General features: G+C 42.4%; 1 protein-coding gene across 2 annotated transcripts; it reads left to right on the top strand.

Annotated features, from left to right (window-relative positions):
• The first annotated feature begins 7,712 nt into the window (after positions 1-7,712).
• LOC121582237 (dual specificity mitogen-activated protein kinase kinase 4-like) lies at positions 7,713-20,034 on the top strand. Of its 2 annotated transcripts, XM_041897948.2 has the most exons (13): positions 7,713-8,019; positions 8,666-8,701; positions 9,235-9,267; positions 12,553-12,664; positions 13,231-13,405; positions 14,140-14,259; positions 17,997-18,116; positions 18,223-18,274; positions 18,393-18,520; positions 18,657-18,734; positions 19,014-19,162; positions 19,342-19,387; positions 19,522-20,034. In XM_041897948.2, exons 1-13 carry the CDS (start codon positions 7,791-7,793, stop codon positions 19,633-19,635), a joined length of 1,392 nt encoding a protein of 463 aa, XP_041753882.1. In that variant the 5' UTR covers positions 7,713-7,790; the 3' UTR covers positions 19,636-20,034. The 2 variants fall into 2 exon arrangements, with proteins under 2 accessions (XP_041753882.1, XP_041753961.1); XM_041898027.2 differs by lacking the exon at positions 9,235-9,267.
• The last annotated feature ends 7,087 nt before the right edge of the window (positions 20,035-27,121 follow it).

The raw sequence follows: 27,121 nt of genomic DNA on the forward strand, positions 1-27,121 counted from the left end.
TTTACTGCAGAAGATTTAATGGGGTGGTGATTTATATTTTGATTAAATAGTGGTATATATGTGTAGGGTTAGTTGGTGGGTAGGATCAGATAGGGTTGAATAGTGGAATAGGGTCGTGGGTTTTTGAATAAGTGTAGGGTTACAAAGTATAACAGATTTATACTCCAATGTAGTTGGTGGTGGTAACATATATTGGATGCCAACTGCCATTAAACCTCATCGAAGAAGAAGAAGAAGAAGAAGAAGAAGAAGAAGAAGAAGAAGAAGAAGAAGAAGAAGAAGAAGAAGAAGAAGAAGAAGAAGAAGAAGAAGAAGAAGAAGAAGAAGAAGAAGAAGAAGAAGAAGAAGAAGAAGAAGAAGAAGATAGGATGTTGGTGAAAATGCAGTCGGACATGTAACAACTCTGCCGGCGTTTTAGAAACATTGTATCCATATCAGTTGACACTGAAACAATGTACAGTAGGCCTGTCTAGTACAAGAAGAAATCCTGGCAACCTTCACTCTACTCTACACAAGTAGGTAGAATAAGCAAGTGTTCTGGCAGCGGTCTAAAATGTTACAAGGTTAGCTGGCTTTCTCAAGTGGAGTTGTTCAATGGAATCATGAAAACAGGAATGAGGAACTGCGTCCAACCGCTGTTTACATTTGGAATAATCGCTGACATTCAATACGCCGACATAGACGATGGCTTCAATTTCAAACACACAAAGAAACGATACTACAGAAACAGTCTTTGCCTATTGCGCAATGCACAGGAGAGGTGGGACGCAGAAAATGTCCCGCTTCATCCTTCAGTTTGTGGAGATTATCGATGGCTTCAAAAGGAGGCATGATGAGCCTGAGTGGACTCTGGAAACGGTGATGAAAGAGTTTGACTTCTTTCTGGTTGAAGTCCGCTACGTTTGGGGCAACCATGAGTTTTATAACTTAGCAGACACCCTACTGCGGTTGGTTCTCAACAGCACTACCGATTCTGAATCAGCAAGGGGGACGTCCCAGCACCGGTGACATCTATGTATATAATTTCAGTCCATATGTAGATATGGATGCCTGATGAAGACCTAAGGGTCGAAACGTTGTTATAAATAAATATCACCTGGGAGCATGAGCAGTCTCAACGTCAACAGTGAAGAGGCGACTCCGGGATGCTGACCTTCTAGGCAGAGTTGCACAGAAAAAGCCATATCTCAGACTGGCCAATAAAAAGAAAAGATTAAGATGGGCAGTCTGAAATATGGCTTTTTCTTTGCAACTCCGCCTAGAAGGTCAGCATCCCGGAGTCGCCTCTTCACTGTTGACGTTGAGACTGGTGTTTTGCGGGTACTATTTCATGAAGCTGCCAGTTGAGGACCTGTGAGGCGCCTGTTTCTCAAACTAGACACTCTTATGTATTTGTCCTCTTGCTCAGTTGTGCACCGGGGCCTCCCACTCCTCTTTCTATTCTGGTTAGAGCCAGTTTGCACTGTTCTGTGAAGGGAGTAGTACACAGCGTTGTACCAGATCTTCAGTTTCTTGGCAATTTCTTGCATGGAATAGCCTTCATTTCTCAGAACAAGAATAGACTGATGAGTTTCAGAAGAAAGTTATTTGTTTCTGGCCATTTTATCCTGTAATCGAACCCACAATTGCTGATGCTCCAGATACTCAACTAGTCTCAAGCAGGCCAGTTTTATTTCTTCTTTAATCAGCACAACAGTTTTCAGCTGTGCTAACATAATTGCAAAATGGTTTTCTAATGATCAATTAGCCTCTTAAAATGATAAACTTCGATTAGCAAACACAACGTGCCATTGGAACACAGGACTGATGGTTGCTGATAATGGGCCTCTGTACGCCTATGTAGATATTCCATTAAAAATCAGTCATTTCCAGTTACAATAGCCATTTACAACATTAACAATGTCTACACTGTATTTCTGATGAAGTTTATGTTATTTTAATGGACAAAAAAATGTGCTTTTCTTTCAAAAACAAGGAAATGTCTAAGTGATCCCAAACTTTTGAACGGTAGTGATACCTATTACCTCAATTAGATCGACTAACCGGTGCCCTCACACATTGACTCTGTACCGGTACCCCCTGTATATAGCCTCCCTACTGTTATTTTATTTTACTGCTGCTCTTTAATTATTTGCTATTTTTTATTTTTTACCTATCTGTTTTTAACTTAACACTTTTTTTTTATTTTCTTAAAAACTGCATTGTTGGTTAAGGGCTTGTAAGTAAGCATTTCACTGTAATGTCTACACCTGTTGTATTCGGCGCATGTGGCGAATTTGATTTGATTTAATTCGATGTCCAGAATTTGAGCTAGAAAAAAAAAAATTGTCTGACGACCCTAATGCTAACAGCCCTTTAAAAAAAATCTGGTATAGCGGTTCTCGGTAACGGCCGAACAATTATGACGAGAGGCGGGGAGGGTGTTGTGTACCTCCAATCAATTTGATTTGTGAATTTTCATCGACATTGGGTGTCATATTGGCTTAGATATGATGGTAGGGATATTTAAATGTAACATTGAGGTTCAACCAATGCATACCAGCTCGACTATAATATTTTGTTATTTTGGTGATACGCTTATTGATGACTCCCTATGTATGAATAACAGAAATCAGGGATATATTTGCGTGTAACACTGTAGATCTAATGGGTAGGTTATATTCTACCTACAATACATTTAATTGGATTTCTAAATATTGCTGTTAGTCATGACTTTGTAAAGGATGTTTATTGTCATTGCTAAATATATGCCATTTGACGCATTTATCCAAAGCACACGTCTGTCACAGGGCTAAGTGTATATGGCTGTGTTTACACAGGCCGCCCAATTCTGATATTTATTTCACTAATTGGTCTTTTGACCAATCAGATCAGCTCTGAAAATATATTTGATGTGAAAAAATCTGATGTGATTGGTCAAAAGACCAATTAGTGGAAAAAAGATCAGAATTGGGCTGCCTGTGTAAACGCAGCCTAAGAAGCCGCATACACAGTAACTCATTAATTTATTCATGTCAATCTCAGTTAAATCATCACTTTACATATTTGTAATACTGTATGTCTGTGTATTGTTAGTCCCACTAATAATCCAGACATTCATGCACTTAATTCCATGTTCATTTAGGTAACATCTCTTTCATAGTCGGGAAAGACATCGCCCTAGGCCTACATGGCAGCGTTCACACAGGCAGCCCAATTCTGAAGGTTTTTTCCACTAATTGGTCTTTTGACCAATCACATCAGATTTTAAAATATCAGAATTGGGCTGCCTTTGTAAACACAGCCATAAGTGCACCGACTAGACAAAATGTATCCGCTTGAACGCGCCGACTACATTGACATGTCGATCTGAGCCTTGCTGTAGGAAAACCAGACCAGTGTCTGACTTTCGGCTGTCGCAGATTCACCTCCCCGACTTCACTCCTCAACTGTCTTCTACAGTCTATTGCTTTAGCCGTACCACTCAAACGCGCCCAATGGGTGCGTTCGAACAGCAAGGCTAACGCAGCCGACTGTAGATGAAAGTCGACGAGTGAAGATGGGGAGGTGAATCTGCGACAACTGAAAGTAGGACACTGTTTTGGTTTTCCAACAGCAAGGCTCAGATCAACATGGGAGTGTCAACGTAGTTACCAAGTTTTTATTTATAATGTAGAAATAAACATTTTTACATTTTTAGTCATTTTAGCAGACACTCTTATCCAGAGCGACTTACAGTTAGTGAATACATATTTTTTTTATACTGGCCCCCCGTGGGAATCGAACCCACAACCCTGGCGTTGCAAACACCATGCTCTATCAACTGAGCTACATCCCTGCCGGCCATTCCCTCCCCTACCCTGGACGACGCAGGGCCAATTGTGCGCCGCCCATGAGTCTCCCGGTCGCGGCCGGCTGCGACAGAGCCTGGATTCGAACCAGGATCTCTAGTGGCACAGTTAGCACTGCGATGCAGTGCCTTAGACCACTGCGCCACTCAGGAAACATGTTTCTAACCCCTGCATCACATACACATTTTTTTTTTTTAAATCATACATTGTAGGATCAATTGGTGAGAGAGAGGTCTCAAATACCACATTCATTTCTATATATCCACTGTAGCCACTGTATACAGGAATCAAGGTTCCTGTTTCAGTCACATCTTTGGTCACATTTGTGTGGGTCAAACCAAAAACCCCTTAATGATTGGTTGACAAATAGTACTTCCCACTAGTCATGTGATGGCTGCATGGTGCTGTCAGTCAAAGCAACTGCAGCAAGTTGAAGGCGACTTCATCCAAAACTGCATGAACTTTGATCACATGGTTTCAATAAAGTCCATGGAGTCGACATGTAGGAGCAAGTCAGACAATTTTTATCCCCATAATGCAACACAAGGCGGTGACCAACGATTGTTTCAAAATTGAAACTTCAACCGGCCCCAATGGTATCAGGGGGGAAATTATTAACAGTTTGGATTGTATCCTATTTTACTATTTGGTACCCTTAAGTTGAATTATTTTTTTATTACCATTTACTTTGATTAATTTATGGTACCTTTATATTATGTTTTGGAGAATGTTCTTTGTCATTTTATATATTTTGTGGTTTGGATTAATTTGGTTGGTCTCCATAGGAGGAGCTACAGCTAAAGAAAAATGCTGAGGTAGAAGCATGGGCACAAGGCAGACCATGGGAAACTCTTATGCATAGGTGCGGACTGGGATCAGAAATCGGCCCTGGCATTAGTAACATCTCATAAATTCGTAAATATCAGCATAGAGAATAATATCAGCATGGAGAATAAGAGCACTTCCTCCCAGTTGCCCACTGCACTGAGGCTAGGAAACACTATCACCACCGATAAATCTACAATAATCGAGAATTTCAACAAGCATTTTGCTACAGCTGGCCATGCTTTCCATCTGGCTACCACTAACCCGGCCACCAACTCTGCACCCTCTGCTGCAACTTGCCCATGCTCCCCCCGCTTCTCCTTCACACAAATTCAGACAGCTGATGTTTTGAAAGCGCTGCAAAATCTGGACCCTTACAAATCAGCTGGGCTAGACAATCTGGACCCTTTCTTTCTAAAACTAGCCGCCGAAATTGTCGCAACCCCTATTACTAGTCTGTTCAACCTCTCTTTCATAACGCCTGAGATCCCCAGAGATTGAAAGCTGCCGCGGTCATCCCCCCTCTTCAAAGGGGGTGACACTCTAGATCCAAACTGCTACAGACCTATATCCATCCTGCCCTGCCTTTCGAAAGTATTTGAAAGCCAAGTTAACAAACAGATCACCGACCATTTCGAATACCACCGCACCTTCTCCGCTATGCAATCCGGTTTCCGAGCTGGTCATGGGTGCACTTCAGCCACGCTCAAGGTCCTAAACGATATTATAACTGCGATTGATAATAGACAGTACTGTGCAGCCGTCTTCATCGACCTGGCCAAGGCTTTCGACTCTGTCAACCACCGCATTCTTATTGGCAGACTAAATAGCCTTGGTTTCTCAAATGACTGCCTTGCCTGGTTCACCAACTACTTCTCAGATAGAGTTCAGTGTGTCAAATCGGAGGGCCTGTTGTCTGGACCTATGGCAGTCTCTATGGGGGGTGCCACAGGGTTCAATTCTTGGGCCGACACTTTTCTCCGTGTATATCAATGATGTCGCTCTTGCTGCTGGTGACTCTCAGATCCACCTCTACGCAGACGACACCATTTTGTATACATCTGGCCCTTCATTGGACACTGTGTTAACAAACCTCCAAACGAGCTTCAATGCCATACAACAATCCTTCAGTAGCCTCCAACTGCTCTTAAACACTAGTAAAACTAAATGCATGCTTTTTTAATCGAACGCTGCTGGCACCCGCCCACCCGACTAGAATCACCACTCTCGACGGGTCTGACCTAGAGTATGTGGACAACTACAAATACCTAGGTGTCTGGTTAGACTGTAAACTCAACTTCCAGACTCACATAAAGAATCTCCAATCCAAAGTTAAATCTAGAATCGGCTTCCCTATTTCGCAACAAAGCCTCCTTCACTCATGCTGCCAAACATGCCCTCGTAAAACTGACTATCCTACCGATCCTTGACTTCGGCGATGTCATTTACAAAATAGCCTCCAACACTCTACTCAGCAAATTGGATGTAGTCTATCACAGTGCCATCCGTTTTGTCTCCAAAGCCCCATACACTACCCACCACTGTGACCTGTACGCTCTTGTTGGCTGGTCCTCACTACATGTTTGTCGTCAAACCCACTGGCTCCAGGCCATCTATAAATCACTGCTAGGCAAATCCCCGCCTTATCTTAGCTCATTGGTCACCATAGCAGCACCCACCCGTAGTCTGCGCTCCAGCAGGTATATCTCACTGGTCATTCCCAAAGCCAACACCTCCTTTGGCCGCCATTCCTTCCAGTTCTCTGCTGCCAATGACTTGAACGAATTGCAAAAATCTCTGAAGCTGGAGACTCTTATCTCCCTCAATAACTTTAAGCATCAGTTGTCAGAGCACCTTACCGATCACTGCACCTGTACACAGCCCATCTGAAATTAGCCCACCCAACTACCTCATATTGTTATTTATTTTGCTCTTTTGCACCCCAGTATCTCTATTTGCACATAATCTCTTGCACATCTAGCATTCCAGTGTTAATACTATTGTAATTATTCTGCACTATAGCCTATTTATTGCCTTACCTCCATAACTTGCTACATTTGCACACACTGTATATATATTTTCTGTTGTATTTTTGACTTTATGTTTTTTACCCCATATGTAACTCTGTGTTGTTTTTATTGCACTGCTTTGCTTTATCTTGGCCAGGTCGCAGTTGTAAATGAGAACCTGTTCTCAACTGGCTTACCTGGTTAAATAAAGGTGAAATAAAAAAATAAATAAAAAATATGACTGAAAGCAATCCACTTGAACACCCCTCCGACTGGTAATTACTAGAGAGAAACTGGTCTATCGTCTCTGAGCACCGACTTCTCCCACATGCTGAACTCTGATGTCACATTCTAAGGACATTACCTTGGTAACAGCATTTTCAGCATTTAAATGCAGCAACAAAACATTATTCATAAAATACAATCTGTTAATATGGTTTTTACACAATAATTTATTTACGAGCATGATAGCTGGACTTTTAGTTCATGGTTGACGCAGTTGGTTTGCCATTAGCCAATCGTGTTCTCAGCGAGTTCAAAGAACGTGAACGCCACCAACTCGTTGCTCCCAGTTTTAAAAGTCGTATTTTCCAAGTTTCCCACATGTTATGAACGTAGAATAACACACCAGTCCATTATTTACCTTCCATTTTTTTCCTTGAGGCCCCAACACCTGACCATTTTTCTTTCTTGAGGCCCCCATTATTAACTGGATAATGATCATTTTGCACACAAAACAATTAGTTAGACAGGCCCACTGGGCAAAAAATGGGCCAGCCCATCTAAATGCCAGATGGCCAGTCCGCATCCTGCTCACGCATTAGCCTACTTACAATCCCTCTACTGCTGGGTCAACCTTACAATGTCTCCATTACCCCTATTCAATAAAGTATTAATGTACATAGCGTTCCCTCTAGCCACATCAACTAAATTCGTCAACTAAAAAAATGGTGGCTCCAGTAGCCAATACAGTATGTGCAGTACTCAAACATGAAGCTTGGCGTCCCATACCAGCCCAATGGAAACCCCATCCCTTTCTGGCGTAACTTGTTACGCACAGACTTCCGTGACTGGGCCGGGGCGGTCCATAGCCCGTCCATAGCCCATCCATAGACGTGGCCGTCGTATGCTGTGCTGCGTTCGCTGGCGCAGTGTCCGGTGTGGAGAGAGAGAGGGCGAAGTTTGCTGTGCCTGCATTGCAGCCTCAGCGCTGCTGGAATCGAACACAACAATGGCGACTCCCAGTTCCAACAGCAACTCAACAACCTCCAGCGGCAACAGCAACATTGCAGGATCCACCTCGCACCACCATCACCCGCAAACACAACACATGACCACCGTCAGCAGCATGCAAGGTTAGAGCAGATGCCCTAAATGTCGATTTTCTACTTGATCAGAGCTATTTAGCTGTTGGAAAACATGACTTGGCTAGCCTAACTACCATTGCCCCGAGGCTAAGCTACATAGCAGAGATTCAGTGTGGCTAACTATATATCCTGCTAAATGTAGTGCCTCGGCCATTTGTTGCAACATTGTAATTTTCTGCGCGATGTATTGTAACAATGTTACAGTCGCTGATATGTAAACGCGCCATCTGAAAAGTGTTACATAGTAGTTACGGACGTTCCACTGCAATTGAGTTTCCATCAATCGATGTTAGCTGCTGCATGCACCACTAAACCCAAGGCCTAGTACCAGATTGAGAAATTGATGTTTCCCCTTTCACAAAACCTACGTATTTACTACTGTATTGTTAGTACATTAATTATGTAGATAATAACGATTAAATGATTTTGTTTTCTATATATATATATTTTACCTCGGAATCAATGAGGCATAATTGGGCATCGAAATGTTAACTGTCAGTGGTATATTTTGATTGACACCATCGTATTATATGTTGCAATCTGTGATCAGTGTTAGTGCGATCTATCTACTTTGTACTTTGTGTGTATCTGTCTGAAATGTCCAGCTTCAACTCTTTTTATTTAAACGTTTCAGAAACCAACACGTGCTGGAGGTGTCAAAACGAAACAGGTACTATTTAAAAAAATAAAATAAAGGATTTCAGTAGGATATTACTAGGTTGATGTGATATTCTGTTGATCATAGTGGAATATGATTCACCATTGTTTTGCTCCCCATTTCCCTTTTGTGTTTGATTTCCTCATTGGTTTCCTATTCTGTAGTACATTGAGTGTTTCCATTAATTGGTAGAGGTTAGAGATTTCCCCACCATTCCATAGCTACTGAACTAAACATATTATTGTATATGAGGCCCAATATCTTTGACAACTATGTGTAGGGTACCCATAAATACACATAAATAACATAACCCTTGAAAGCTAGGGTTGCACAGTCATAGTACATTGATTACTTCCATCCAGGTTATATAGTGACCACACAACAGGAAGATATCTCTCTCTAAATTTCTCTCTCTCTAAATTTAACTGGCTTAATTCCTAATCACAGGGATAACCAGATTTTCTAAACTATTGGAAAACTCCCAACGTTTTAGAGTAGAAAAGCAAAAAGCCGAAATGTAGTAAAATGTATTTTCTTTACTTTAGGGTTTCAGATAAGCCTGTCTGGAGTGCCCCAAAGTAAGCATTAACGCTCTCGTATCACACCAACCCTTTCTGTCTCTCTGTGGGTGCATCCCAAATAGTCTGAAGTGGCTTCCTCTCCTTGTCTCCTTTCCTCCATCTGCAATGACTGGACAGGTAAAAGCAAATACTTGGTTGGTATTGACCATATCTCTTTTACCTAGTATGTGTTGGCAGAGCCGTGAAGGAGAGGAGACAAGGTAGGTGAGGGAGGAGACGAGGAGTTGAAGCCACTCTAGACTATTGAGATACAGCCTGTGTGATTCTCTGCTAGTGGGGCGGTCTGTCCACTGTTCTCTGTTCTGTGTTGACTAATCTAATCCAAGGTGGAGCGTTAGTTTGGGTTAGGACCCATTTACATCTGGGCATAATGGTTAAAGGGACAATTAGTACTGCACCTCTGATTGAGCTCTGTAGGACACTGTACTGTGGATGTCAAAGAAGACCCCAGGCTCCCATCTCATCCTCAACATTATCATCTAGTGGAATACTTAACAGTTATTCTGTTATATACAGCGCACTTGGAAAGTATTCAGACCCCTTCCCCTTTTTCTACATTTTGTTACGTTACAGCCTTATTCTAAAATGGATACAATTATTTATTTTTCCCCTCATCAATCTACACACAATACCCCATAATGGCAAAGCCAAAACAGATTTTAGAATGTTTTGCAAATGTATAAAAAATAGAAAACAGAAATACCTTATTTACATAAGTATTCAGACCCTTTGCTATGAGACTCGAAATTGAGCTCAGGTGCATCCTGTTTCCATTGATCATCCTTGAGATGTTTCGACAACTTGGAGTCCATCTGTGGTAAATTCAATTGATTGGACATGATTTGGAAAGGCACACACCTGTCTATATAAGGTCCCACAGTTGACAGTGCATGTCAGAGCAAAAACCAACCCATGAGGTCGAAGGAATTGTCCGTAGAGCTCCAAGACAGGATTGTGTTGAGGCACAGATCTGGGGAAGGGTACCAAAACATTTATGCAGAATTGAAGGTCCCCAAGAACACAGTGGCCTCCATCATTCTTAAAAATGGAAGAAGTTTGGAACCACCAAGACTCTTCCTAGAGCTGACCGCCCTGCCAAACTGAGCAATCGGGGTAGAAGGGCCTTGGTCAGGGAGGTGACCAAGAACCCGATGGTCAGACTGACAGAGTTCCAGAGTTCCTCTGCGGAGATGGGAGAACCTTCCAGAAGGACAACCATCTTTACAGCACTCCACCAATCAGGCCTTTATGGTAGAGTGGCCAGACAGAAGCCACTCTTCAGTAAAAGTGACCCAGCCAGAGCACGGACTTGAACCCGATCGAACATCTCTGGAAAGACCTGAAAATAGCTGTGCAGCGACGCTCCCCATCCAACCTGACAGAGCTGGAGAGGATCTGCAGAGAAGAATGGGAGAAACTCCCAAATACAGGTGTGCGAAACTTGTAGCGTCATACCCAAGAAGACTCGAGGCTGTAATTGCTGCCAAAGGTGCTTAAACAAAGTACTGATTAAAGGGTCTGAATACTTTTGTAAATGTGATATTTCAGTTTTTAAAAAATTATACATTTGCACAAAATATGCGTTATTGTGTGTAGATTGATGAGGGGGGAAAAAAAACAATTTAATCCATTTAAGAATAAGGCTGTAACGTAACAAAATGTGGCAAAAGTCAGGGGGTCTGAATAATTTCCGAATGCGCTGTACAGCCTGATAAAAGACCATGATAGAAAAACAGAAACATTAAGCACTTCTTAAAGAGTCAAAAGATATGTGCTATGCTAGTGCAGAATAGTTGATATCTTGCTGTCTCGTTTGGAAGTCGTATAATGTTTGAGGCTGTTGGTAGGTGTCCTCTTTGACAAGTCTAGTACTTCAGCCACTGCACAATGACAACAAACTATGGGAATGTCTTGAAGGGGTTCCCAATGCATGCAGGTGTGCACTGCAATCAAATCATGCTGGGTTAATGTTGTACTTGTAATTCAATGTTGACACAGGCCGTTGTGTCTGCATTTCCATGGCAATTGGGAACCCCTGTGTTTGTGGGCACATTGCTTGTGTTTATATTGCATCATGTTTGTGTTCTGGCAAAATCCAAGCCTGAAAAGTACTGTCTCTCTCTGAGCATGGGGTAATGACACATTGATATAGCTATAATTATTATTTTCCAGTCACTAGTACTTTAATTTACAGAAATTCACACTTCATTTACACTTCATTTACACTGAAACTCAACTTACTCTCAGCGACTTCTCCTGGTTACATGACTTAGTGGGGTTTGTGGCTTACTAGTTTTTATTGAAAGGGTTCTCACTAGCTAGGTTTCCATCCAATTGGTGACAGATTTTCATGTGAATATTCTAAAATCCGCATAAATAAAATATGTGCATTTTCCCCACCAGCGGTGTGTTTCCACCAAATGGATAAATATCAGTGTGTGATGCCGTAGTGCACACAAAATGTACTTTTTGCTTAAGTTTTCATGTACCGAATACAAATCTAAAATTCAATGTGTTTCCATCTCTTTTTCAACTCTACCGATTAGTTTTGTCACAAATAGCAAATGTGTTAAATAGCAAATGAGCCTCCTTTGTTCCTGGCAGCATGTGCGCTCTAGCCAGCAGCTCGCAGATACAGTGCGGTTAGGCTAGTCTACATGATGAGATTATTATGGATAAGACTGTCAAAAGGCAGTCGATAATAATGTCACCAGAATTAGACCCTCGATATTTATTGGAAAGGAGCATCAAGCTCATCACCGTGCACTTTCACCACCCTGTTAAGTTCATCATAACTTATTTCATCTGAAGCCTAATAAACTGCATGGTTTCCCGAGTCGAAGTGGAAGGACCACGCGCCATATCGTCGCGTGATTCCAAGTTTACTTTGATATGATGGTTTTTATATCAATATTTGCACATAAAGGCATTTCCACCGCCATTTCTCGCATAATTAATTTTACTGACACAAAAACATCCCACCATGTCAAACGAACAAATTATCTGTCGGCATTTATAAAATTATACAGAAACTTCCTGTTTCCATCCCATCTCTCGTGATAAAAAAATAAAAATACGGTACAACTTTACTCGCGTGAAAACTGGATGGAAACGTGGTTATTGGGCTCACTTTATGAAACAGTCCATGGGATACTGAAAACGGTTTCCTTATCTGTTCGGTTCCATCCCCATATAATTCTGATTCCATGTCCCATCCACCTGCTCCCTCACCCTAACCAGCATGTGTTGTGTACGAACTGTTTCCTCCTCTCTATCTGCCAGGTAAACGTAAAGCCCTGAAGCTGAACTTCGCCAACCCTCCAGTGAAGCCAGCTACCAGATTGCCCCTCAACCCCTCACCTTCAACCGCCCCCTCCTTCCAGAACCCACATATGTAAGTGCTGTGGAGAGCGGGTCAGAAAATGCCCACTTACCTTAGTGCTAGTCTGATTGTCAGCAAGAGGGCTGTTTTCAAGGGGTTGTCGAGCCCTGATAGTCCTAGTCCAAGCTTCTAACTTATCGTAGTTAGGTTATGTATTTCTGTTGGCTAAGCTTTATTGTTGTAGAGAAAGGTCATCTTCACACAGTCTGTAGGTGCACGCGGTAGGGTACTGTCTGTGTGAAGGAAAGGGTTTTAGACAGCTCTGAGAATACAGTAAAATGGCTGTGCAGGATTGGTCAGCGTCTTCAGTATGGTCTGCTCTGCTATCGAGGAAAAAACCAAGACGTTGAGATTGTAAAGGAGGTGTCCTCTAAATGTCTAAATAAGGGTTAGAAATCACTTCCTCGTGTGTATGATGTGCTCCCCTCTCTGCCCCATACACTCTTCTTCATTCTCTCTCTCCCTCTCCTCTATATCCCTTCCTCCTCCTTCTCTATTCCTCTTTTACGCTTCCTCCTCTCCCTCCCCTTCCTCCTCTCCCTCCCCTTCCTCCTCTCCCTCCCCTTCCTCCTCTACAGAGAGCGCATGAGGACGCACAGTATCGAGTCGTCGGGGAAGCTGAAGATTTCTACGGAGAATGCCTGTGACTTCACGGCCGAGGACCTGAGGGACCTGGGGGAGATCGGGCGAGGGGCCTACGGCTCCGTCAACAAGATGCAGCACAAACCCAGCGGACAGATCATGGCCGTCAAGGTGACCGCACCAGCTGCTCTCATCCTCACCGACTGAGACAGTCCAAGTGGAATACTAACGTTGATATACTGTAGTCTATGCACCTCGTAAATCGGATTGATGTTTATGGGAGACGTGTGACAGTTTGATTAAGAGTGGCACCTCCCAAGTGGCGGTCTAAGGTACTGCATCGCAACGCTTTTGAGGCGTCACTACAGACCCGGGTTCGATCCCGGGCTGTGTCACAACTGGCCGTGACCGGGAGTCCCATAGGGCGGCGCATAATTGGCCCAGCATCGTCCAGGTTAGGGGAGGGTTTGGCCGGGGGCTTTTCTTGGCTCATCGCGCTCTAGTGACTCCTTGTGGCGGGCCGGGCGCCTGCAGGCTGACCTCGGTCGTCAGTTGAACGGTGTTTCCTCCGATACATTGGTGCACCTGGCTTCCGGGTTAAGCGGGCGGGTGTTAAGGAGCGCGGTTTGGCGCGTCATGTTTCGGAGGACGCATGACTCGACCTTCGCCTCTCCCGAGCCCGTTGGGGAGTTGCAGCGATGAGACAAGATCGTAATTGGATCACAATTGGATATCACAAAATTGGGGAGAAAAAGGGGGTAAATACAACAACAAAGTATGAGACCTGGTCAAATATTGTCTTGGTGGATGGTAGACGTCTTCATCAGGTGACGGCTATAAACTGATCTCTAAGCTGTTGATAGTTTCCTCTATTTCTGCTGAACACATGTCGTCCCCCCTCTCAGAGGATCCGCTCCACGGTGGAGGAGAAGGAACAGAAGCAGCTGCTGATGGATCTAGACGTGGTGATGAGGAGTAGCGACTGTCTCTACATCGTCCAGTTCTACGGAGCTCTCTTCAGAGAGGTGACACTGTCAAATCACATTTGGATTTGTCACACGCTTCGTAAACAACAGGTGTAGTCTAACAGTGAAATGCTTACTATTTACGGGCCCTTCCCAACAACGCAGAAAAAATTATAGAAAGATAATAACACGAGGAATAAATCCACAATGAGTAACGATAACTTGGCTATATACAGTACATGGGGTGCCAGTACCGAGTCGATTGAGGTCGCTATGTACATTTGGGTAGGAATAAAGTGACTAGGCAACAGGATAGATAATCAAATCAAATCTTATTTGTCACATACGCCGAATACAACAGGCGACCGGGAGACCCATGGGGCGGCGCACAATTGGCCCAGCGTCGTCCAGGGTAGGGGAGGGAATGGCCGGCAGGGGATGTAGCTCAGTTGGTAGAGCATGGCGTTTGCAACGCCAGGGTTGTGGGTTCGATAAAATAATGTATGTGCTAACTGTAAGTCGCTCTGGATAAGAGCGTCTGCTAAATGACGTAAATGTAATGTAAATGTGTAGACCTTACAGTGAAATGCTTACTGACAAGCCCTTAACCAACAATGCAGTTTGAAGAATAACAAGTGTTATGTAAAAAATAATTAAAAAGCAGCAGTAAAATAACAGTAGGGAGGCTATATACAGGGGGTACCGGTACAGAGTCAATGTGTAATAACAGTAGGGAGGCTATATACAGGGGGTACCGGTACAGAGTCAATGTGTGATAACAGTAGGGAGGCTATATACAGGGGGTACCGGTACAGAGTCAATGTGTAATAACAGTAGGGAGGTTATATACAGGGGGTACCGGTACAGAATCAATGTGTGATAACAGTAGGGAGGCTATATATATACAGGGGGGTACCGGTACAGAGTCAATGTGCGGGGTCACCGGTTAGTCGAGGTAATTGAGGTAATATGTACATGTGGGTAGAGTTAAAGTGACTATGTATAGATAATAAACAGAGTAGCAGCAGCGTAAAAGAGGGGGATGGGGTGGGGGTGGGGGCAGTGCAAATAGTCTGGGTAGCCATGATTATCTGTTCAGGAGTCTTATGGCTTGGGGGTAGAAGCTGTTAAGAAGCCTTTTGGACCTAGATTTGGCACTCCGGTACTGCTTGCTGTGCGGTAGCAGAGAGAACAGTCTATGACTTGGGTGGTCTTTGGCAATTTTTAGGGCCTTCCTCTGACACCGCCTAGTATATACAGTTGAAGTCGGAAGTTTACTTGCACTTAGGTTGGAGTCATTAAAACTCATTGTTTAACCACTCCACAAATTTCTTGTTAACAAACTATACTTTTGGCAAGTCGGTTAGGACATCTACTTTGTGCATGACACAAGTAATTTTTCCAACAATTGTTAACAGACAGATTATTTCACTTATAATTCACTGGATCACAATTCCAGTGGGTCAGAAGTTTACATACACTAAATTGACTGTGCCTTTAAACAGCTTGGAAAATTCCAGAAAATGATGTCATGGCTTTAGAAGCTTCTGATAGGCTAATTGACAGAATTTGAGTCAATTGGAGGTGTACCTGTGGATGTATTTCAAGGCCTACCTTCAAACCCAGTGCCTCTTTGCTTGACATCATGGGAAAATAAAAAGAAATCAGCCAAGACCTCAGAAACAAAATTGTAGACCTCCACAAGTCTGGTTCATCCTTGGGAGCAATTTCCAATTTCCCTTTTGTGGGGAAGAACTCATTCTGACTGGCTGGCTCTGGCTCCACAGTGGGTGCGACCCTGCCCAGTCATGTGAAATCCATAGATTAGGGCCTAATTTATTTATTTCAATTGACTGATTTCCTTATATGAACTGTAACTCAGTAAAATCATTGAAATTGTTGCATGTTGCGTTTATACACTACATGACCAAAAGTATGTGGACACCTGCTCGTCGAACATCTCATTCAAAAATCATGGGCATTAATATGGAGTTGGTCCCCCCTTTGCTGCAATAATAGCCTCCACTCTTCTGGGATGGCTTTCCACTAGATGTTGGAACATTGCTGTGGGGACTTGCTTCCATTCAGCCACAAAAGCATTAGTGAGGTCGGGCACTGATGTTGGGCGATTAGGCCTGGCTCGCAGTTAGCTGTCCAAATCATCCCAAAGGTGTTTGATGGGGTTGAGGTCAGGGCTCTATTTAGGCCAGTCAAGTTCTTCCATACCTATCTCGACAAACCCTTTCTGTATGGACCTCGCTTTGTGCACAGGGGCATTGTCAGGCTGAAACAGGAAAGGGCCTTCCTCAAACTGTTGCCACAAAGTTGAAAGCACAGAATCGTCTAGAAATCATTGTATGCTGTAGCGTTAATATTTCCCTTCACTGGAACTAAGGGGCCTAGCCCGAACCATGAAAAACAGCCACAGACCATTATTCCTCCTCCACCAAACTTTACAGTTGGCACTATGCATTGGGGCAGGTAGCATTCTCCTGGCATCTGCCAAACCCAGATTAGTCCGTCGGACTGCCAGATGGTGAAGCGTGATTCATCACTCCAGAGAACGCGTTTCCACTGCTCCAGAGTCCAATGGCGGCGAGCTTTACACCACTCTAGCCGACGCTTGGCATTGTGCATGGTGATCTTAGGCTTGTGTGTGGCTACTCGGCCATGGAAACCCATTTCATTAACCTCCTGACGAACAGTTCTTGTGCTGACGTTGCTTTCAGAGGCAGTTTGGAACTGTAGTGAGTGTTGCAACCGAGGACAGACGATTTTTACGCGCTTCAGCACTCGGCGGTCCCGTTCTGTGAGCTTGTGTGGCCTACCACTTTGTGGCTGAGCCGTTGTTGCTCCTAGATGTTTCTACTTCACACTAACAGCACTTACAGTTGACCGGGGCAGCTCTAGCAGGGCAGAAATTTGACAAACTGACTTGTTGGAAAGGTGGCATCCTATGACGGTGCCACGTTGAAAGTCACTGAGCTCTTCAGTAAGGCCATTCTACTGCCAATGTTTGTCTATGGAGATTGCATGGCGGTGTGCTCGATTTTATGTACCTGTCAGCAACGGGTGTGGCTGAAGTGGCCGAATCCCCTAATTTGAAGGGGTGTCCACATACTTTTGTATATATTGTGTATGTTAGTTCAGTATATATCGTCCAGTTCTACAGACTGACTGTATATTATGTATTAGGAGTAGTGACTGTCTTTATATAGTCCAGTTCTACAGACTGACTGTATATTATGTATTAGGAGTAGTGACTGTCTTTATATAGTCCAGTTCTACAGACTGACTGTATATTATGTATTAGGAGTAGTGACTGTCTTTATATAGTCCAGTTCTACAGACTGACTGTGTATTAGGAGTAGTGACTGTCTTTATATAGTCCAGTTCTACAGACTGACTGTATATTATGTATTAGGAGTAGTGACTGTCTTTATATAGTCCAGTTCTACAGACTGACTGTATATTATGTATTAGGAGTAGTGACTGTCTTTATATAGTCCAGTTCTACAGACTGACTGTATATTATGTATTAGGAGTAGTGACTGTCTTTATATAGTCCAGTTCTACAGACTGACTGTATATTATGTATTAGGAGTAGTGACTGTCTTTATATAGTCCAGTTCTACTGGGTTGTCTTCAGAGAGGTGAGAATAACTCATTAGAGAGGTTCAGTCCTGGGGCGGTAGTTATTCTCAAATGTTTGTTTGGGTGGTGGCTGGATGTATTGTTTTGTATAATGAATGATAATAAATAAATGATAATCAATAATGAAATCTCTCTCTTTTCAGGGCGACTGTTGGATATGTATGGAACTAATGTCTACCTCATTCGACAAATTCTACAAATATGTATATTGTTCGTTAGATGACGTCATTCCAGAGGAAATATTAGGCAAAATTACATTAGCTGTGAGTGATTATATTATTTTCTGTGAATATAATCTGTTTCTAACATAATGCAGTTGATGGAGGTCACAGATTGTAAGGAAATTGTTTTGTTTGTTTCTTTGTACAGACCGTTAAAGCACTGAACCACTTAAAAGAAAACTTGAAAATAATTCACAGAGGTAAGTCTTAAGTTGTCAGAAAACATATTTTGGAGTTTGGCCATATTTGTAGAAATGATTCTTCCAGCTATGTTTGGTGTATGAACTCTAAAACGGCTGTATGTTTGTGTGCTCGCAGACATCAAACCTTCCAACATTCTCATGGACCGTAACGGCAACATCAAGCTGTGTGACTTTGGCATCAGCGGCCAGCTGGTGGACTCCATAGCCAAGACCAGAGATGCAGGCTGCAGGCCCTACATGGCAGTAAGTCTGTACATTTTTTGTGTGTGAAAATCTCACTAAAATGTGAAGCTAGGATTCGGTTCCTGAATTAACCGGTATATCATATTTAAGTGTGCTGTTGGTTAAGTTGTGTTTCTGTTCTTTTCCTGTGTCCCAGCCAGAGAGGATAGACCCCAGTGCTTCCAGACAAGGCTACGACGTCCGATCTGACGTGTGGAGTTTGGGGATCACCCTGGTTATTATTTAATTCATACGTTGATTTGATGCCCTCCAATGGGACCGGAGAAAAACAGCTGTACTATGTTGCCAAACAAATGTTATAACCTGGCTGCACTGTTATTGAGGATTACTGTTATTGATAACAATATGTACACTAATAAATACATAAATACAATAAATACATAACAATAAATACACACAATTTAACTATTTCTAAACCCTTGTTGTTGGTGGTAGTCAATGAGTAATTGCATTTCTCCTTGTCTAATGGCGGTCTGTGTCTCTGTGTGTCCAGTATGAGTTGGCCACCGGGAGATTCCCGTACCCCAAGTGGAATAGCGTGTTTGACCAGCTAACTCAGGTGGTGAAGGGCGAGCCGCCACAGCTCTGCAACTCTGAGGACAGACAGTTCTCCCCCAAGTTCATCAACTTTGTCAATTTATGGTGAGTATCACCTCTGGTGAAAGCAGACTACCCCTCCCTCCGGTGGATATGCTACTGCACGATGACTCTCACCTAGAGGATTCGGCATTGTTTTTTGCTGCCCCCTCCTGGTAGAGTGGTGAAAAGGCATATTTTCTGTTTCTGTCGTCTTGCTAATTGCTTCTTCTCTTGTTCTACAGCCTCACAAAGGATGAGTCAAAACGGCCCAAGTACAAGGAGCTCCTGGTAAGTTTGTGTGTCTTTCTATGATAGGACTTGGTGTTATGCTTGTGGATTTCACTGTGTATTGACTGCTATGTGGGCAACAGTAAAGCTTGACCTAGTTTCTATGTGACTGAGGTAATGTTTGTGGCCCCCAGAAACACCCGTTCATCCTGATGTACGAGGAGAGGTTTGTGGACGTGGCCAGCTACGTGTGTCGCATCCTGGACCAGATCCCAGCCTCCCCCATCTCCCCCATGTATGTGGACTGACGGGGGACACTTTGCACGGCGACACACGCACCGTTGGGGGAAACAGTACACCGCGACACACGAAGCATGACATCTTAGCCCTCAGATGCAGAGTTACTATAGTAACAAGCTGTTTGTTTCCATGTTCCAAAGAACATGACAATTCCATATTCAAAACCAATCGCCCTGTGCAATACGATAATACACAAATACTTGTCACCACCCTGTTCAATGTCAATAAAAACATCTGCATTTTCCTCCCGTCTTCAGACAGCTAAACTTGAAGACATTCAATTGGCTCAACGTATATACAACGTTCATATTTTTTATGTGCTAGGGAAAAAATCGGTTTAGTGTCCATATACAGTGTATACTTGAAAATCGATGTTACCAAATAAACATATTGGAAAGTGCCGCTCATGACGTTATGAAAAGAGTCATCTATTTGGATTGTGGACTGTATTGTATGCAGGTGTTTGTGTTCTCACCTCTACGTCGTCAGAAAATGTACAGATTTATGGAGACAGACTCGTCTGAGCGAGACACTCATATCTCTCAGTATGCTGTGGGCACCTTAACTCATTGTAAATGAATGGGTCTGATGATGCAAAAGTGTCGTTCCCTGAAACACAGATCGATTGTGTAAACGTGGCTTTATTTTCTTAATATGCAATTTTACAGTATGACTCCAAATGTTCTCTGCTAACTGTACAGTAGGATTATATATTATGTATGCATGTGTACATCTCAAATCAGTCTGCTATTATACACCGGTTCTGTTTTCAGCAGTTAGGACATGTTACCATGGACGCACTCGACAACGTCTCCTCCAGCAGTCAAGAGTAAACAGTTCTTCTCAACCTGCCACACGTTGCAAAGTGGATGAAGTTACGGCCAGTCGGTCAAATCTGCATGGCCACCAGCTATTAAACCTCTCACTTGGCAAGACGTCACAAGTTGAACATGTCAGATATACATTGATTGCTTGACCGTTGCCGGTGCTGCATCTGGCTGTGGGAAAGGAGTGTCTAACCCCCACCTCTGCCTCAACAGTCATGTTACACTATACATACTGTACAGCTCAGCCAAAAACGTAATGTTCTTCAGTGGCACGGGCCGTTCGCCATTGATACGAGGTTCGCTCCGATGGAATGTTCCGTTTCCCTCGCCAACCCTTAGGCATCATGTAAGGCGCTTCTCAATAGTGTACAGTGAAATCCTCTTGTGCGGAAGAGCGCTCTCTTTCTCGCGCAGAAAGCCACTCTGGTCAGGTCACCCACATTCAGTGTATAGTAATGTAGCGAAGCAAAACTAAACCCCGTCGTGGAATTACTTAGCTAGTGAACCAAACCGTTGTGTATTGTGGTGTTGAGGAGGGATGACTGTGGTTAAATGACAACCAACCTGGGTTGTGTTTCCCTAAGCACAGTGAACTCCGATAAACTTTCAGATCTAACTCCCCAGGTTACTATATGTGATATCGTTAAGAACTAGAAAATACAAAATTGTTTTTGAATGTTTAGGAAATGTAGCTGGCTAACTCAGATTGTGCTTCATGAAATGCCCCCTTGGAAATGTCAGGGGTCAGGGACAAGTGTTTAGTACAGATATGCAGCTTATTCAGGAGTGGGAAATTTACAGAACATTTGGATAGAAATGTACTGCATAGACCTGACCTGATTCCCTGTTATGTGGAGTATGGAATCGGGTCATCTCTATTCATTGCATTTCTATCTGCATCGTTCTAAACTTTGCACGCCTCTGAAGAAGCCTATGCTCATATATAAGCTGAGATGTGGAACACATGGTTACATGGTGAATATAATATCTTATGGAGGAGCACATGTTGTATAAATTGCAATTGATTAGAATGTTCATATTAGATAAGATATTAAGGTCAATGAGTATTATATTGTATTTTGATCAAGGGTTAAAAAAACAAATAAAGTTCACATTGAGAAAATGCAAAATGCTGTATTGTGAACCTGGGTCGTTACAAAGGTACAAAACAGAAACAATGATTATTTGTGTTTTAAGTTTATTGCTTTCACTTCTACAGTAATGCAGTGCTGTGGAAACACTGGTTTACATGGTAAAGCAGTTCAGTGGCCAAGCAACAAGGAAGCTTTTTGTCAGATGTGAAATGTTGATGTAAAAAATAAATAGAAAAGAAAATCACCCCTCAACATCAGGTGAAGCGGAGCTAATGTATTGGGGCACATGACCTGCCATGGATGTTGGAAATGCCTAATGCAAAGGTGGCAAACCTCAACTGATCTGGGGTGACGTGCGTGGTTGCAACCACAGAAATCCTATACACAAGGGTGCCACAGCTTAAAACAGCGTTTAAGAGAAAATATCCTACTTTTTTGGCCAAAAAAAATATAAATCAAAAGAATGATACTAGTATCAAATCTGACTGGTAGCTAGTCTAAAACAAAGTTATTGTTTTGAACGTTCTTCTGCATTTCGGTGTCATCACAAAATCTCAGACAATCTCATGGGCATTGTGGTGGTAAAGCCACATTATTAAAATAACGGAGTGGCTTTTCACTGACCTTTTTCTCAGAGCACTAAATGTCCTGAAGCTTCTATTGTTTTATTTTCTACTAGTAGAGAACAGGCTACTCTGGCTAATGGGGCTCGTTTAATAAAGTTATATCAAAGCTGTATCAACGTCTGTAAGATTACATTGATAGTAGTCTACATAACAGAACCGAATATAATTACTGTAAGACAAAAAAAACACCACCTAATGTTTCTCTCGTGTGGCTAAAACTCAACAGTGTGCCAAAATACACAGGTAGGCTCGGATACAGTTTGATAAACACCATCCGCTCTAAAATCCGCTCACTGTACATCATTCAAAACTGTAGGCTACATCGAAAACAACGCTGTCTAACTCAAGAAGATCTAAATGCATATCCCCCCAATGAAACTGACTTGAGGTCAAACGGTTGGTATGCAGATGCTGCATGGACGTTGCACCGGTAAAACTTAAAGGGTTATCGTTCACGATTGACAGTTGAGGAATGTGAAGAGAAGGAGACCACAAAAAGGTGTGTGTAAAGGAGAAGTAAATAAACAGAACGTGATCCGAACATGAGCAGAAGCTTCGGAACCTTTAGTGCTCTGAAAAAAAGGTCAGTGAAAAGTCGGTTTCCGCAACCATGGCCTTAACATTATACCCATAGTTATGTTTACATATTCTAACATCTCATTTTGTATCCTTACAAGAACAGTCCCATTTGTTTAGCTATAGGCCACATCGTACATGTATTGCAGATGGTTAGTTATTTTTGATATATTTACAGTTTTCATGAATACATCTCTGTGTAATGTTTTTCATTCCTGATTCATAATCGTTGTACAGATCCCTACCCCAAACCTCTGCAGCGTAATGGTGGCTTTAGAACCAAGTTTATAAAAAGGTTACGCGTACTTTATGTAACATATTGAACACTGATTATTCTGTGCTAGATTCACAGTATAGTCAAAACTCTGTTTTACATTTTGGTATTCCCAAGTGCTGGTAAGAATGGATATTTACTCTGCATATGCAGTATTTTTATATCACATTGGTCTCCATGGAAAACTGGTAACACTGTTTTTAGAAAATATATTTTGGGAAGAACAGTGCAAGATCAAAATTGTGGCATATGAGTTTTCATGTTAATCAAGAATCTCATTTTATCATAAAGGAATGTCAAATATAAATATACTATATCAATGTATAAATAAAAAAAATGCAAAAAAATAAATAACTAAGAAGTGAGTCTCTCTAAAATATAAATGGGTGAATTTTCCAAAAGGTCAAATACAAAACAATAAATAATGGAGAGAAAAAAAAATATAGAGATGAAATTTAGACAGATTTTCTTGCCATACTTCTGACTATGATGGATCCTTGTGCTAAAAATGTGATATGATTTATCAAAGCTGTGTGATAAAGGTGGTGAACCATGCACTGTGCAGTACCATAGCGTTCCACATTCATTTTGCCTTGAATGATTGTGGATGCTTTGTGTGGCCAGAGTAACGGCTACATTGTTTGGTGTGATGGGATATGGACAGGAAATGCTCCATTTGAAATGCCAAGAGCTTTCCTGTTGTGAAGTGTTTAAGGCACACTGAGTGAAATATTGCTGTCTCTTCCTACAATCCATGCATTTCTGCATCTGAAGACACTTTTATCGAAACTGAGACAAAGGGGTTTTCACGCTGAAGGTACATATTTAGTCTTCATATTATTACAGTGAGTTAAAAAAGTATTTGATCCCCTGCTGATTTTGTACGTTTGCCCACTGACAAATACATAATCAGTCTATAATTTTAATGGTAGGTTTATTTGAACAGTGAGAGACAGAATAACAACAACAAAAATCCAGAAAAGCGCATGTCATAACTGTTATAAATTGATTTGCATTTTAATGAGGGAAATAAGTATTTGACCCCCTGTCAATCAGAAAGATTTCTGGCTCCCAGGTGTCTTTTATACAGGTAACGAGCTGAGACTAGGAGCACACTCTTAAAGGGAGTGCTCCTAATCTCAGTTTGTTACCTGTATAAAAGACACCTGTCCACAGAAGCAATCAATCAATCAGATTCCAAACTCTCCACCATGGCCAAGACCAAAGAGCTCTCCAAGGATGTCAGGGACAAGATTGTAGACCTACACAAGCCTGGAATGGGCTACAAGACCATCGCCAAGCAGCTTGGTGAGAAGGTGACAACATTTGGTGCGATTACTCGCAAATGGAAGAAACACAAAATAACTGTCAATCTCCCTCGGCCTGGGGCTCCATGCAAGATCTCACCTCGTGGAGTTGCAATGATCATGAGAACGGTGAGGAATCAGCCCAGGACTACACAGGAGGATCTTGTCAATGATCTCAAGGCAGCTGCGACCATAGTCACCAAGAAAACAATTGGTAACACACTATGCCGTGAAGGACTGAAATCCTGCAGCGCCCGCAAGGTCCCCCTGCTCAAGAAAGCACATATACAGGCCCGTCTGAAGTTTTCCAAAGAACATCTAATTGTTTCAGAAGAGAACTGGGTGAAAGTGTTGTGGTCAGATGAGTCCAAAATCGAGCTCTTTGCCATCAACTCAACTCACCGTGTTTGGAGGAGGAGGAATGCTGCCTATGACCCCAAGAACACCATCCCCACTGTCAAACATGGAGGTGGAAACATTATGCTTTGGGGGTGTTTTTCTGCTAAGGGGACAGGACAACTTCACCGCATCAAAGGGACGATGGACGGGGCCATGTACCGTCAAATCTTGGGTGAGAACCTCCTTCCCTCAGCCAGGGCATTGAAAATGGGTCGTGGATGGGTATTCCAGCATGACAATGACCCAAAACACATGGCCAAGGCAACAAAGGAGTGGCTCAAGAAGAAGCACATTAAGGTCCTGGAGTGGCCTAGCCAGTCTCCAGACCTTAATCCCATAAAAAATCTGTGGAGGGAGCTGAAGGTTCGTGTTGCCAAACGTCAGCCTCGAAACCTTAATGACTTGGAGAAGATCTGAAAAGAGTGGGACAAAATCCTGTGCAAACCTGGTGGCCAACTACAAGAAACTTCTGACCTCTATGATTGCCAACAAGGGTTTTGCCACCAAGTACTAAGTCATGTTTTGCAGAGGGGTCAAATACTTATTTCCCTTATTAAAATGCAAATCAATTTATAACATTTTTGACATGCATTTTTCTGGATTCTTTTGTTGTTATTCTGTCTCTCACTGTTCAAATAAACCTACCATAAAAATTATAGACTGATCATGTCTTTGTCAGTGGGCAAACTTACAAAATCAGCAGGGGATCAAATACTTTTTTCCCTCACTGTATATTGTGAATAAATACCAGAGGTGTGGACTCGAGTCATGTGACTTGGACTCGAGTCAGACTCGAGTCATGAATTTGATGACTTCAGACTCGACTCGACAAAATGTACAAAGACTTGCAACTCGACTTGGACTTTAACATCAATGACTCGTGACTTGACTTGGACTTGCGCCTTATGACTCGAGAAGACTTGCTACGAGGACTTGTAATGACTTGCAAAGGCTTGCTAAGAGGACTTGAAATGACTCGAAACTAAAATGTAGGACTTTGGACTCGACTTGAGACTTGATGGCTTTGACTTTTGACTCGACTTGGGACTTGCCTCATCTTTGACTCGACTTGACTCGGGACTCGAGGGCAAAGACTTGAGACTTACTTGTGACTTGCATAACAATGACTTTGTCCCACCTCTGATAAATACACTAGTTTAGTGTGAGAAGAAACCTATACCAACACTTGCATGGAATGGCAAACTTTGGCAAATTCTTTCCCTGCAAATACATTCTAGGCTTAAGCAAAGTGTGACAATCTTCTATGCTAGTCAAGGTGCAAAATGTGAGATTTTAAATATTTACATAGAAAATATCAACCGACATACTAAAATGCCACATTTGATTCTGTGGCAGTTTCTAAAGTGTTCTCTCGCACACCACGGACAAATATGCAGCCCTCAACTTGTCTCCGTCACCAACCATATCATATTTACAAATGTGGCATTCGATGTCATCCAAATCAGTTTGTAATCTCCTTTTGGTTTCCAGTAATAAAAATAAAGACTCACTGTTCACAAATAATACATTGATTGTCAAAATATGTATCTTCAAGTCTAGGTGTCATATTACTTGCATATATTCTATAGATTTCTTAAGGCAACGTTGGAATATTTTTTTTGGCCATAGCGTTCATTGAATGAACATTCATTCTTGACAGATCTATCCAGAGTCATACTGCTTTGATAGTTGTGCGCATCATTGTCCAAGAAGACAAAGATCATTTCAAACAGCACCTGGTGACTGGTTATTGTGTATCCCCCCAAAAAGTTTCATTGTTCGTGAACAACAAACTATATGGCCTTTCTGTGTGATTCTGTTGTTGTATAGCCCTTTGCAGGGCTGTGACCCTGCTTGTGGTTCTTTGGTAAGTTCTCTGATAAATTGTTGCACTTAAAATCCCATTGTACCCAGTGCAAATTTGCCGAGATTTATTCAGCTGGTCTTTGGTTGCTGGTCGGTGCTGTCGTTGGTCGGTATCTAGTCTCTAGCTATTTGTTTTGCTAACTGGGTCATAGTTGCTAGCTAGTCTCCTTCTGTGTCTTTTGGGGAGCTAGCTAGACACTATAGTCTCTTGTTGTGTTTTCTAGGTAGCCAGCTAGTAGCTAGACACTACAGTCTCTTGTTGTGTTTTCTAGGTAGCCAGCTAGTAGCTAGACACTATAGTCTCTTGTTGTGTTTTCTAGGTAGCTAGCTCGTAGCTAGACACTACAGTCTCTTGTTGTGTTTTCTAGGTAGCCAGCTAGTAGCTAGATACTACAGTCTCTTGTTGTGTTTTCTAGGTAGCTAGCTAGTAGCCCACCGGTTAAGAGCGCAGGGCCAGTAACCGAAAGGTTGCTGGTTTGAATCCCTGAGCCGACTATGTGAAAAATCTGAGCAAGGCACCTTAAC

This window comes from Coregonus clupeaformis, chromosome 1 (genome assembly GCF_020615455.1).
Source record: "Coregonus clupeaformis isolate EN_2021a chromosome 1, ASM2061545v1, whole genome shotgun sequence".
NCBI classification, from domain to species: Eukaryota; Metazoa; Chordata; class Actinopteri; order Salmoniformes; family Salmonidae; genus Coregonus; species Coregonus clupeaformis.

Excerpts from the sequence above, each read along its gene's own strand:
- LOC121582237 (XM_041897948.2), top strand. The coding sequence starts at position 7,791 with ATGCTGTGCTGCGTTCGCTGGCGCAGTGTCCGGTGTGGAGAGAGAGAG. Across the intron at positions 13,406-14,139 it reads GACAGATCATGGCCGTCAAG|AGGATCCGCTCCACGGTGGA; the intron begins GTGACCGCACCA and ends CCCCCCTCTCAG. Across the intron at positions 18,521-18,656 it reads GCTGCAGGCCCTACATGGCA|CCAGAGAGGATAGACCCCAG; the intron begins GTAAGTCTGTAC and ends CCTGTGTCCCAG.